Here is a 14,629-nt window from a genome sequence, read left to right as displayed (position 1 = left end):
ATGCTACCCTCTGTAAAATTTGGTGGAGGTTCCATCATGCTTTGGGGCTGTGTGGTCAATGCCGGCATCGGGAATCTTGTTAAAGTTGAGGGTCGCATGGATTCCACTCAGTATCAGCAGATTCTTGAGAATAATGTTCAAGAATCAGTGACGAAGTTGAAGTTACGCCGGGGATGGATATTTCAGCAAGACAATGATCCAAAACACCGCTCCAAATCCTCAGGCATTCATGCAGAGGAACAATTACAATGTTCTGGAATGGCCATCCCAGTCCCCAGACCTGAATATCATTGAACATCTGTGGGATGATTTGAAGCGGGCTGTCCATGCTCGGCGACCATCTAACTTAACTGAACTTGAATTGTTTGTCCAAAATACCTTCATCCAGGATCCAGGAACTGATTAAAAGCTACAGGAAGCGACTAGAGGCTGTTATCTTTGCAAAAGGAGGAGCTACTAAATATTAATGTCACTTTTCTGTTGAGGTGCCCATACTTTTGCACCGGTCAAATTTTGGTTTAATGCATATTGCACATTTTCTGTTAGTACAATAAACCTCATTTCAATCCTGAAATATTACTGTGTCCATCAGTTATTAGATATATCAAACTGAAATGGCTGCTGCAAATACCAAAATATTTAGAACTAAAAATGATTAAGATTAATAGGGGTGCCCAAACTTTTTCATAGGACTGTATATATATCCAAACTTTCCAAATAATATACACTCACGTCCCAACTGGAGAGCTAAGGCTGCACGGATAGAAGGTTCCTGCGGCCAAGAAACAATGAAGATACCTAGATGAAGTTGTAAAATTCCAGCAGTCTGAAACTCAATAATAAAATGTAACTTTTAATATATTCCGCCATAAAACAAGAAACAAAGTTTCAAACAAGTCTGAGCAGCGTTACTAAGTGCTAAGTGACGCGTTTCGGAATGTCCAAACGTAGCTACGTATAAGGAAGCATGGACATTGTGAAACACATCACTTAGCACTTAGTAACGCTGCTCAGACTTGTTTGAAACTTTGTTTCTTGTTTTATGGCTGAATATATTCAAAGTTACATTTTACTATTGAGATTCGGACTGCTGGAATTTTACAACTTCATCTACGTAATAGCAGGAACTGGCCCAGTGGGTCTACTAAGGCTGGGTTCACACGGGGGTTTTGGACCGGATTCTGAGGCAAATCCTCAGAATCCAGTCCAAAAAACGGCAAGTCGCTTCCAATCATGGCACTCCACTCCAGATTAAGCCCAAATGAATGAGCCTAGTCAGGGAGGAGTGTTCGCGCCACGGACTCTGCGGAATCTGGGTTAAGAAAGGGTCGGTCGGTTCTTTTTCTCGCAAGCAGAAAAAGGAACCCATTGAATTCAAAGGGAGGCGGTTTTTTGAGCTGGATTTTGACATGGATTCCGCATCAAAATCCTGAGCAAAAATCCCTTGTGTGGACCCGGCCTTACTGGTCCAGCCACCAGCGGGTAACACCTGTGCGCTGTGGTCACCGACTAAGTTGCTGGCTACCTCTTTGTTCTGCTCCTGTCTCTTTAATTATTTGTGTTTGCACCTAAGTTAAGGGGATATCGTCACTCCATAGGGAGAGACCGCCATTTAGGTGTGTGGAGTCTTATTAAGCCATTTGCGCTCCACTGTGCAAAGGAACATGGGAAGAATATGCAAATCTGTCTTCCATGATGTAATTAGGAAGACATTGCCTCAGCCATGCAGCCCAGTAGAGGGCGCTCCCTTTAACATCATGCCCTACCTTCCCAGAGGCCTTTGCTGCAATGATGTGAAATTTTACCAAGTACAGTCTCTCAGCCGAGGACAGCTGTTGCAATCTGATTGGATCTCTTTAGCCCGGCACAGAGAAGACTGACTTGGCAGAGGTGAGAGGCTTCTAGTCAGGGTTAAGGGGATAGCGTCACTCCATAGGGAGAGACCACCATGTAGGTGTGTGGAGTCTTATCTAGACAGGGTTAAGCCTCACACCTCTGCCAAGTCAGTCTTCTCTGCACCGGGCTGAAGAGATCCAATCAGATCGAAACAGCTGTCCTCGGCTGAGAGACTATACTTGGTAAAATCCCACATCATTGCAGTAAAAGGCCTCTGGGAAAACTGACCTGAGAAAGCCAAAACCGTTCTGGAAGAATGTTCTCTGGTCAGAGGAGACAAAAGTAGGAAAAGGCCTCAACATAGAGATTACAGGAAAAAAGAGAAGAAGACGCCCCCTACAGTCAGACATGGCGGAGGTCCCTGATGGTTTGGGGTTGCTTTGCTGCCTCTGGCACTGGACTGCTTGACCGTGTGCATGGCATTATGAAGTCTGAAGACGACCAACACATTGTGCAGCATCATGTAGGGCCCAGTGTGAGAAAGCGGGGTCTCCCTCAGAGGTCAGGGCTCTTCCAGCAGGACAAGGACCCAAAACACACTTCAGGTCAGCACTAGAAAATGGTGGTGAGAGAAAGCCCTGGAGACTTGTAAAGTGGCAGCAATGAGTCCAGCCCTGAATCCCATAGAACACCTGTGGGGGAGGGGGAGAGATCTCTTGGTGGCAGTTTGGAGAAGGCCCCCTTCACATCTCAGGGGGGACCGCGAGCAGGAGCCAAAGAAGAAGGGTCTAAGATTCCAGCAGAGCCTTGTAAGAAACTCATTGCTGGTTAGCGGAAGCGGTTGTGCGCAGTTATTGTGTCTAAAGGTTGTGCTGCCAAGTATTAGGCTGAGGGCGCCAATACTTCTGTCCGCACCAGTTCTGGAGTTTTGTGTAAAATGATCAATGATGGGACTTTTTTTCATTCTCTTTTGTGTTTTTTCATTGCAAACAAAATAACTGACCAAAGAGTTTGTGCTTGTAATGACCCCTAGACCGTCATCACCCACCACCACTGGCTATGAACTCCTAGACCGTCATCACCCACCACCACTGGCTATGAACCCCTAGACCGTCATCACCCACCACCACTGGCTATGAACCCCTAGACCGTCATCACCCACCACCACTGGCTATGAACCCCTAGACCGTCATCACCCACCACCACTGGCTATGAACCCCTAGACCGTCATCACCCACCACCACTGGTAACATTAGATTTTATCCCCATTCTACCTCCGCACCCCTTATAACTTTGCCACGGCCAACACACTGAAGGAAATGAATCCCCGGAAAGCAGCAGCACAAATGGACAACCATGTATTGTAAGACTGTATTTTATTGATATAAGACGTTGGATTAGATGGTTGTAGATCTCTACATAATGTCCATACATGGTTCCTGAAACCTTCTTATAGGTCACATTCCTCCATCAAACTATTTGGGTGGGGATCTGGTAGCTTGGCAGGTATCTGGCTATTGGGTGGCATCTTGGACAACTACCAGTCTCTATAATCAGAGGTTGCCCCATTTATTATTTGAGGTGGCCTCAAATTCACAGCCCGTGTCCATGGAGATCCAGAAGACTACAAGACCTTCAAGTCCTTCCTGTTCTCTAGGAGGAGACACCAAGTTGTAAACGAATGAATATCTTAAGATCTTAATAGAAAAGACTTAGGCAGTAAATATGAAGATGGAGATCACACAGAACCCGATACGGAGACCTTGACTTGCTTCCTTTGATGGCCTTTTAACAATCTTGAGATCTTCTTCAGACACTAGATTTGGCTTTTTCCAACATCTCGATTCTCCCTTGGTACCCGCATTTCCTCTTTTGCCTCTCAGTTTCAACCAGCTGGTCAATAAATTCTGTAGAAGACCTGATGGAGGTAACTTGCTTAATGTGATCGGTTGCCCTCAGAAGAAGTTGGGTGCCTTGTTTCCTGAGCTCCTGTATCTCAGCCTCCACCCTCTCGAGGACCATTTCATAGGTCAGCTCCTCTTCATCATCTCTTTTATACTTCATCTTTATACTTCTATAAGTGACTTTCTGGTAGACCACCAAGTTCTGCCATAGAAACTTCTCGGAGAAGTGTCGACTTGATCCGTGCCCACAAACCCGACAAACGGCGTTCAGATAAAAGACTTCGCACAAGCGGACCAGCATGTCATAGGCCACAATGCAGTGGTGGTGACAGGTGGACTCGCACTCGTGGCAGTTGGTGCAGTTGCCCATTGTCTTGATCTTCTTCTTCATATGTCTGTTGACTGCAAATTCGAAACCTTCGTCCTGCTCAACTTGGACTCTCTGTCGTCTGAGGATCTTCTTGATTTCCTCCAGCTCGTGCTGCTTGGACATGACTTCCTCGATTCTGTGCACCAGCGCGTCCACCGTAATCTCAATGGCATTGCTCCGTTCGAGGTTGGACTTTTCTAAAACAATATTTTTTCTGGAAGTGTTAGACAAAAATTTGAAAAAGTTGTTGAGGTTTTCCATCCCCAAAATCCACTGCTGCTCGGAAGTCGCGCCGGCATCGGGGGAATTATCTGCGTATAAGACACTGGTAGTAAACGTGAAGTGGACGGGGTAACCATTACGGTCTTTAGCACATGGAACGTTCTCCTGGATGATCGCTGCCAGGGCTGGTGGTCTTTGGTCATCTTCAGTAGAAGTCATGAAGGTCACTATATTGTCTTGTATCTTTGAGCCAAACATGGCGGAGAGAGAATCAAACACAAACTTCTGAGTTGGAGATAAAGCGGACATCGATGGTTGGGTCACAAAACAAATGGCATCAATGTGGTCCAACTCCGAGTCATAGAAGAGCTGCCGGATCTGCTGGATCGCCGTCTTCTTAGGAGTCACACTCTGGCGCTTTGGAAGTTCGGGAGTATCGATGATGGTCAAGGAGTTTGGGATACAGAACTTTTCTTCATGGTTGATCTGGTAAACCATGATCTTTGATCCTTGATGGGGATCTTGGGTCATCATTGGGTCTTCAGCAAGTAACTGGATCCTGCAATCATGTTTCCACTGAACCCCAAACATGTAGTTGGCCAGGGCATTGACCAGGGTGGTCTTACCGGATCCAGTTTCTCCAATCATCATTATGACCTTGTTATTTATCTCCGGATGTCCATTAGTAAATTTCCACCTCTTGGTGTTTCGATCATTTTCTAAGCACATCTTGTAGACGGCCAGGGGCGCCGCCTTCTCATCTTTCATCAGATTGCGATTGGATTTAATCCACAAGATTCTTGTCAAATCTTCCACACACGGTCTGTGACCTTCATTATCTGCAGAGATATATATAAGATGGTGAGTGCTACCGCCTAATATTGGTAACATTGTTGTCAGACTCTGACTACGACTAGTGACAGACAGACAGACAGACAGACGGAAGGACAGACAGACAGACGGACGGACGGACAGACATGTAGCAGAGCTGAATTTGCTACTTTTATTATTATTTGGAGAAGTCGAGAATTTGAATTCTAAGTGATTATTGGGACTTGGGCGCCACCTACAGGCTCAGACTCGCCACTTCCCCATATAGACCATGTGGCGCGGTGGTTCAACTCAACCTGTTATTAAAGGGATTTTTAATAAGTCGGAGGAGGTGAAAAAAAATAAACATACTCCTGGTCCCTGATGCTCCGGGGCCTCCCAGTGGGAGTATTTGGGGTATAACAGTCCGTGGAGTCTCACTTTGCTCCTTGTATCTGTATTGTCTCAGAACTATCTCTCTGATTCCTAAGTGTGTCTTGGATTTTCACAGGTCTATGTCATTGGTGTGCAGTTCAGAACTTTGCTTCTTACTGATATGAGTGTATGTCAGTGAGGCTACGAATGAAGGACCTGCAGGATTCTACTGGCTAATATGGGTCATCGCCTGTGATACAGAGGAATCCCTTTAGGCCTGTGGTGCCTATGGAGGAGGCTCCTGATGTCACTGGTGCTGGATTTTCTTTCTGTGAATGTGTCATTGCATTATTATGGAAATCTGGTCTATAACTATGTGTATGTCAGTGAGGCTATGAATGAAGGACCTGTAGGATTCTATTGGCTAATACAGGTCATGTTGTCACGATACTAGTGGAACAGGATCAGGAGTCCAATCGTCAGGTAATGCACAGGAGGCTGGAGACAGCAGGTGGGTAGCCCCAGGGGCTGAGGTAACAGTCCAAGAGCAGATAAGCCAATACCAGGTAGAAGTCTGTAGTAATTCGGGAGCTGTATTAAAGCTACGGTGAGCTTGCAGGCAGCAGTCGAAGTTCCAGGGAACTGAAGAAGCGCTCCAGCAAGGAGGTCTCCTAGGTGTCCAGGCAGTATTCAGACTAAACAGAACACAATACCAACACAAACAGGAAGTGTCAGAGTCACCTATATATAGGCAACCCAATCAGGGTAATACAGGGCGGGTTCCAATCATGAGAATCAGCTGATGAGCCTCTGCAGTAGGCTCCACACTGAAGTCCAGCAGGCTGTTATTCAACAAGCTGAGTAGCTCAGGAAGCAAAGAGACACCGGGCAAGACAGCAGGTCACAGGTTCAAATCCTGACATCACTCCCCTCCTAACGGCGACCTCTGGGCGCCACAAGACCTGGTTTTGTTGGGTACTGCTGATGGAAACGTCTAATCAAACGAGGCGCATTGATATTAGATACTGGTTCCCATGAATTCTCTTCTACACCATACCCTTGCCATTTGATAAGGTACTGTAGTCGGTTTCTGTATATACGGGAGTCCAGGATCTTTTCCACGACAAATTCTTCTTGTCCATCCACTTCCACTGAATCTGGAGGTTGAGAGGACCGTTCAGGAAATGGATTGGACGTAGCAAGTTTCAATAGAGACACATGGAAAACAGGATGAATGCTCATTGTTTCCAGGAGTTGTAAACGTACCGCCAGAGGATTAATTATTTTAGAGATCTTATAGGGGCCAATAAATTTCTGTCCTAGTTTGGGTGCAGGGACCTTCAGCTTAATATTCCGCGTAGACAGCCATACTCGATCCCCTACTTTGAATTCAGGCGCCGGTCTCCGATGTTTATCTGCTGCTTTCTTATATCGCTCCTGAGCCGCTCCCAATGTTTCTTTTAACATTTTCAGATTTTGTTGCAGTGATGCGATTCTTTCTGTAACTGCTGGAATTAGTGGAGCCACTGGATTTTTAGGGAGAATACTTGGATGATATCCCAGATTTGCAAAAAATGGTGTTTGCTTTGTTGAAGAATTTTGAGAATTGTTGTATGAGAATTCCGCAAAAGGTAATAAGTCTACCCAGTCATCCTGTAAATGGCAGATGTAACAGCGCAGGTATTGTTCTAGCGTCTGGTTTGTACGTTCTGTTTGACCGTTAGTCTGGGGATGATAGGCCGTTGACAAAAGAAGCTTGATATCGAGTGATGTACAGAAACTTCTCCAGAATTTGGACGTGAACTGCACCCCACGATCCGAGACCACCTCATCCGGCACACCATGAAGGCGAAAGACATTTTGGACTATCAAATCAGCCGTTTCTTTAGCAGAAGGCAGACCAGTACAAGGGATGAAATGAGCTGCTTTGGTAAGTCGATCTACCACTACCAATATTGATGTTTTTCCTTTTGAGTTAGGTAGATCCACTATGAAGTCCATTGAGATCGAACTCCAAGGTCGTACTGGAATGGACAATGGTTGCAGCAACCCCATTGGTGAGGAACGTGAAGGTTTATACCTGGAACAGGTATCGCAAGAAAGGACGTATTTCTTTGCATCTTCTAGACAGCCGGGCCACCAGAAGAAACGAGATAACAGCTCATATGTCTTCTGCACTCCCTTGTGTCCTGCCAATATGGAATCATGTACGAACTGTAGAATCCTCAGACGCATTGCTTCTGGTATGTATAGACGCTGTCCATCAGTCCATACTTGATTTCTAAAGAATAGATGTACATCTCCTGACGGGTGTGATAAGAATGGATCAGTGTCATAGGCCGCTTTAATGTCCTCCAGCAGATCACCTTCATGGATAATACCTACAATTCTTGTCTCGGAGACAATGGGAGTAGGTGGAGCTGAAGGATTAATATCACTAGAAAACATCCGTGACAGGGCGTCTGCCTTTCCATTACGAGATCCTGGTCGGAATGATATTGTAAAATTGAAGTGGTTCAAAAATAGGCTCCATCGGGTCTGACGAGGGGAGAGGCACTTGGCTGATCTAATGAACTCCAAGTTACGGTGATCAGTTAGAACTAGTATCTGTTGTGAAGCTCCTTGTAGATGGTGTCTCCACTCTTTAAATGCTGAGACGATGGCAAGCAATTCTTTATTTCCCACATCATAGTTTCTCTCTGCAGAAGACATCCGTTGAGAGAAGAATGCACATGGATGTAATAGCTTCTTCTCACCTGACCTCTGAGAGAGGATGGCCCCAACCGCACAGTCTGATGCATCTACTTCGACCACAAACGCAAGTTCTGGATCTGGATGACGTAGTACTGGAGCTGTGGTGAATTTAACTTTCAAACGAGAGAAAGCTTCCTCTGCTTGTGGGGTCCAGGAAAAGTGGGTTTTCTTCTTTGTCAGCTCTGTGATGGGGGCTACAATCTCTGAAAAGTTTTTAATAAAGCGTCTGTAAAAGTTAGAAAAGCCTATGAATCTTTGTACTTCTTTTACCGTCCTGGGAGTCGGCCAATCGATAACTGCTTGAATCTTTCTGGGATCCATTTGCAATCCCTCAGAAGAGATGATGTATCCTAGGAATTGAATTTCTTCCCGATGGAACTCACATTTTTCCAATTTGATGTAAAGTCGGTTTTCCCGCAATCGTTCCAATACACGTCTTACATGTTCCTGATGTTCTTCTAGAGATTCAGAGAAAATTAGTATATCATCTAGATAAACCACCATGAATTGATCTAGTAAGTCTCTGAAGATATCATTTGCTAGATGTTGGAAGGTAGCCGGAGCATTGCAGAGCCCGAATGGCATTACCAAACTTTCAAAGTGTCCATATCGAGTACAAAAAGCAGTTTTCCATTCGTCACCTGGCCTTATCCGGATTAAATTGTAAGCACCCCTTAGGTCCAATTTGGTAAAGACCTTTGCTCGTTGAACTTTCTCCAACAGTTCGGGAATCAGAGGCAATGGGTAATGGTTTTTTACTGTAATTTTATTAAGTTCTCTGTAATCCACCACTGGCCGTAATGAACCGTCCGATTTCTTAACAAAGAATATAGGAGCCCCTGCCGGAGAAGATGATGGCCGAATAAACCCTTTTTTCAAGTTCTCGTCAATGAAGTCCTTAAGGGCATTTAATTCAGGTCCTGATAATGGGTATATAGTCCCAAAAGGTATGGGTGCTCCCGGAAGCAATTCTATTGGGCAGTCGTAAGGGCGGTGAGGTGGTAGTTTGTCAGCTTCCTGTTTATCACAAACATCCTTCAAATCCGCATATACTGTTGGTAACTGATGCGGTTCTTGGTTTTGAGTAGAGACTGTAATGGTTGGTTCAGATTGGTCCTTTACCTCATTGACCTTTGGGGGGAAACTCAGCATCTTAGTTCCCCAATTGATGGAAGGATTCTGTTTCTGTAACCAAGGTAGGCCTAAGATGACTGGAAAGTGTGGAGAAGAAATGAGTAGAAATGAGAGAGTTTCACGATGCTGAGGTTCTATGTGTATGTCCAAAGGTACAGTTTCCTGGTCTACAGGTCCCGAACTCAGGGGAGACCCATCCACAGTCTCCATCACAATAGGTGAATGTCTCTTAGATGAGCGTATTCCATGTTTCTGAGCGAAACTAAAGTCCATGAAATTTCCGCTAGCCCCGGAATCCACCATAGCTGATGTAGAGATCCACATAGAATTGACCAATAATTTAAGAGGGACAAAGTAATGTGAATCCTTGTTCTCCTTTTTAACCTGAGAGGTCACTGATGATATGTAATGGACACTTTCTCCAGCTGATTGTTCCCCCTCTGAAGCTGAAGATTCCTCATTGGATGCATCAGGATCCATTACAGCGGCCACTGTTCTCCGGGGGCGATTCGCAGAGCGGTTTGGGCAATTTATAAGGAAATGTCCCGACTTTCCACAGTATAAACACAGATTTTCTTTAAACCTATGTTCTCTTCGCTCGGCACTCTCCCGTTTCTGAATTGCATCAATCTGCATCGATTCTGGTTGGGATTCTCGGGACTGCTGATCAGATGACTTTTTATAACCCAGCGGTGATGTGGTAGTGTATTGACTGGTCGTGCGGTTTGCATAGCCCCATTTCTCTTGTCGACATTCCGTCAGACGAGTATCAATCTGAATGCAGTGATCAATAAATTCAGAAAAGACTGAAGGAGTTTTTGCTCGTGCTAATTCGTCTTTAATATTGCTGGAAAGTCCACTCTTGAAAAGTGCTAGTCTTGCGGAGTCATTCCAGCTAGTGTCCACAATCCATCTCCGGAATTCCATGGCATAATCCGCAACAGAACGTCTGCCTTGCCGTAATGTTAGTATGGTGGTCTCTGCTGTAACCATTCGGTTGGGGTCATCAAACATCCCTTTCATGGCTTCCATGAAGTCTTTGTAGTCATTCAGGCAGACGTCGTCGGTTTCGATTAGCGGATATGCCCAGGCAATAGCTTTGTGTGTTAACAGCATAATGACGCACAACACCTTTGATCTCTCAGTTGGATATTGGTTGGGATGCGCATCAAAATACAAATTGCACTGGTTTACGAATCCTCTGAATTTATCCCGGTCACCATTGAATCTAAATGGCGGCAATCTTGGGGATGGAGCAGAGGTGGGAATCAGGCCTTGTGCATCCAGCTGTGCAATACGTGCTGTGACCGTATTCATGGATGTCTGCAATTCCTGCAGAGCTTGGCCTTGCATAGCGATTTTACCAGTGGTCATTTTATCAAAAGATTCCCATTGGTGCTTCATATCTTGGACCTCCGCATACATTGCGCCCAAGGCGGCTTCTACCTTTTTGAAGCGAGCCTCCCAAGCTTCTTTCCCAACGGACTCCATTGTAGGTGTTGGTATCCTGTCACGGTACTAGTGGTACGGGATCAGGAGTCCAGTCGTCGGGTAACACAGAGGAGGCTGGAGACAGCAGGTGGGTAGCCCCAGGGGCTGAGGTAACAGTCCAAGAGCAGATAAGCCAATACCAGGTAGAAGTCTGTAGTAATTCGGGAGCTGTATTCAAGCTATGGTGAGCTTGCAGGCAGCAGTTGAAGTTCCAGGGAACTGAAGAAGCGCTCCAGCAAGGAGGTCTCCTAGGTGTCCAGGCAGTATTCAGAATAGACAGAACACAATACCAACACAAACAGGAAGTGTCAGAGTCACCTATATATAGGCAACCCAATCAGGGTAATACAGGGCGGGTTCCAATCATGAGAATCAGCTGATGAGCCTCTGCAGTAGGCTCCACACTGAAGTCCAGCAGGCTGTTATTCAACAAGCTGAGTAGCTCAGGAAGCAAGGAGACCCCGGGCAAGACAGCGGGTCACAGGTTCAAATCCTGACACATGTGATGAGGTAGAAGCCAGTGCTGTGTGTGCTAGATCTGAAAGCCGGAGTAAAACGTATAGTACACAGGATGGTCAGTACTCCATGTATAGATAACACCAACACATGACATCACACAGCGTATAGTACACAGGATGGTCAGTACTCCATGTATAGATAACACCAACACATGACATCACACAGCGTATAGTACACAGGATAGTCAGGACTACATGTATAGATAACACCGACACATGACATCACACAGCGTATAGTACACAGGATAGTCAGTACTCCATGTATAGATAACACCAACACATGACATCACACAGCGTATAGTACACAGGATAGTCAATACTACATGTATAGATAACACCGACACATGACATCACACAGCGTATAGTACACAGGATAGTCAGTACTACATGTATAGATAACACCGACACATGACATCACACAGCGTATAGTACACAGGATAGTCAATACTACATGTATAGATAACACCGACACATGACATCACACAGCGTATAGTACACAGGATAGTCAGTACTACATGTATAGATAACACCGACACATGACATCACACAGCGTATAGTACACAGGATAGTCAGTACTACATGTATAGATAACACTAACACATGACATCACACAGTGTATAGTACACAGGATGGTCAGTACTACATGTATAGATAACACCGACACATGACATCACACAGCGTATAGTACACAGGATAGTCAGTACTACATGTATAGATAACACCGACACATGACATCACACAGCGTATAGTACACAGGATAGTCAATACTACATGTATAGATAACACCGACACATGACATCACACAGCGTATAGTACACAGGATAGTCAGTACTACATGTATAGATAACACCGACACATGACATCACACAGCGTATAGTACACAGGATAGTCAGTACTACATGTATAGATAACACCGACACATGACATCACACAGCGTATAGTACACAGGATAGTCAGTACTACATGTATAGATAACACTAACACATGACATCACACAGTGTATAGTACACAGGATGGTCAGTACTACATGTATAGATAACACCGACACATGACATCACACAGCGTATAGTACACAGGATAGTCAGTACTACATGTATAGATGACATCACACAGCGTATAGTACACAGGATAGTCAGTACTACATGTATAGATAACACCGACACATGACATCACACAGTGTATAGTACACAGGATAGTCAGTACTACATGTATAGATAACACCGACACATGACATCACACAGCGTATAGTACACAGGATAGTCAGTACTACATGTATAGATAACACCGACACATGACATCACACAGTGTATAGTACACAGGATAGTCAGTACTCCATGTATAGATAACACCGACACATGACATCACACAGCGTATAGTACACAGGATAGACAGTACTCCATGTATAGATAACACCGACACATGACATCACACAGTGTATAGTACACAGGATAGTCAGTATCTACACTACCCTCATCGATAGATAATCCCAAATTGCCTTGAAATACCGCATTGTAATAATCGCCTGCAGTTTTGATGCAGTTTTTGGAGCAGATTATTATTTTACAGACAGAACTTGTCTTTTGCGCCACAAATGGCTTCAGTTCCGTGCTGTATTTTTCCAGTGCAGTTTTCATGTCATTTTACCTGCATTGTGTGAATGTAGCCTAACTAAGCTCTGTCTGTATCTGCTCTCTAAGCCGATATCTTCCCCCCTAATAATATAATACTGGGGTAATGTGCTGTCACCTCTGGGGCTCCCGCCGGCCGCCATGCTCTCCGCTGTGTCTTCTCGCCTGCTCCTTCCTCCGAGTCGGGGTCTGCTCTTATATAAGGAACCTCTTGTTTCACTTTCCAATTTATACAATGAAGTCAGCAAAAATGGAAAAACATTCCTGGAAGTGAAACTGGGGATTTTTATGTATCTCCCATTTGTAGAATTGACCTCAACTCTAGGGCATTGGCCGACCTACACCCCAATAACATGGCCGACCTACACCCCGATAACATGGGCCGACCTACACCCTGATAACATGGCCGACCTACACCCCGATAACATGGGCCGACCTACACCCCAGTAACATGGCCGACCTACACCCCGATAACATGGGCCGACCTACACCCCAGTAACATGGCCGACCTACACCCCAGTAACATGGCCGACCTACACCCCAATAACATGGCCGACCTACACCCCAATAACATGGCTGACCTACACCCCGATAACAAGGGCCGACCTACACCCCAGTAACATGGCCGACCTACACCCCGATAACATGGGCCGACCTACACCCCAGTAACATGGCCGACCTACACCCCGATAACATGGGCCGACCTACGCCCCAGTAACATGGCCGACCTACACCCCAATAACATGGGCCGACCAATAACCCGATAACATGGGCCGACCTACACGCCTATAACATGGGCCGACCAATAACCCGATAACATGGGCCGACCTACCCCCTGATAACATGGGCCGACCGATACCCCGATAACATGGGCCGACCGATACCCCGATAACATGGGCCGACCGATACCCCGATAACATGGGCCGACCAATAACCCGATAACATGGGCCGACCGATACCCCAATAACATGGGCCGACCGATACCCCAATAACATGGGCCGACATACACCCTGATAACATGGGCCGACCTACACCCTGATAACATGGGCCGACCAATACCCCAATAACATGGGCCGACATACACTCTGATAACATGGGCCGACCGATACCCTGATAACATGGGTCGACAAATAACCCGATAACATGGGCCGACCAATACCCCAATAACATGGGCCAACCTACCCCCTGATAACATGGGCCGACCGATACCCCGATAACATGGGCCGACCGATACCCCGATAACATGGGACGACCGATACCCCGATAACATGGGCCGACCAATAACCCGATAACATGGGCCGACCAATACCCCAATAACATGGGCCGACCAATACCCCAATAACATGGGCCGACCTACACCCTGATAACATGGGCCGACCGATACCCTGATAACATGGGCCGACCTACACCCCGATAACATGGGCCGACCGATACCCCGATAACATGGGCCGACCAATACCCCAATAACATGGGCCGATCTACACCCCAATAACATGGGCCGATCTACACCCCAATAACATGGGCCAACCAATATCCCAGTAACATGGGCCACTCCTTGACATTCCTATTGGATGGCAGCAGTCTTCT

At 45.8% G+C, this 14,629-nt stretch overlaps 1 protein-coding gene across 1 annotated transcript; it reads right to left on the bottom strand.

Annotated features, from left to right (window-relative positions):
• Positions 1-3,645: 3,645 nt before the first annotated feature.
• LOC142201205 (uncharacterized) lies at positions 3,646-13,181 on the bottom strand. The gene is made up of 2 exons (XM_075272030.1): positions 13,161-13,181; positions 3,646-5,171 (listed from the first exon to the last, which is right to left on the bottom strand). The coding sequence occupies exon 2, from the start codon at positions 5,098-5,100 to the stop codon at positions 3,646-3,648; it is 1,455 nt and encodes a 484-aa protein (XP_075128131.1). The 5' UTR covers positions 5,101-5,171; positions 13,161-13,181.
• Between the last annotated feature and the right edge of the window lie 1,448 nt (positions 13,182-14,629).

The sequence above is a fragment of the Leptodactylus fuscus genome, chromosome 4 (assembly GCF_031893055.1).
Source record: "Leptodactylus fuscus isolate aLepFus1 chromosome 4, aLepFus1.hap2, whole genome shotgun sequence".
NCBI lineage: Eukaryota > Metazoa > Chordata > Amphibia > Anura > Leptodactylidae > Leptodactylus > Leptodactylus fuscus.
The sequence above is the reverse complement of the archived record's forward strand: the minus strand, read 5'-3'. Positions and strand labels throughout refer to the sequence as shown.

Coding starts and splice junctions, on each gene's coding strand:
- LOC142201205 (XM_075272030.1), bottom strand. CDS start 5,100: ATGAAAGATGAGAAGGCGGCGCCCCTGGCCGTCTACAAGATGTGCTTA.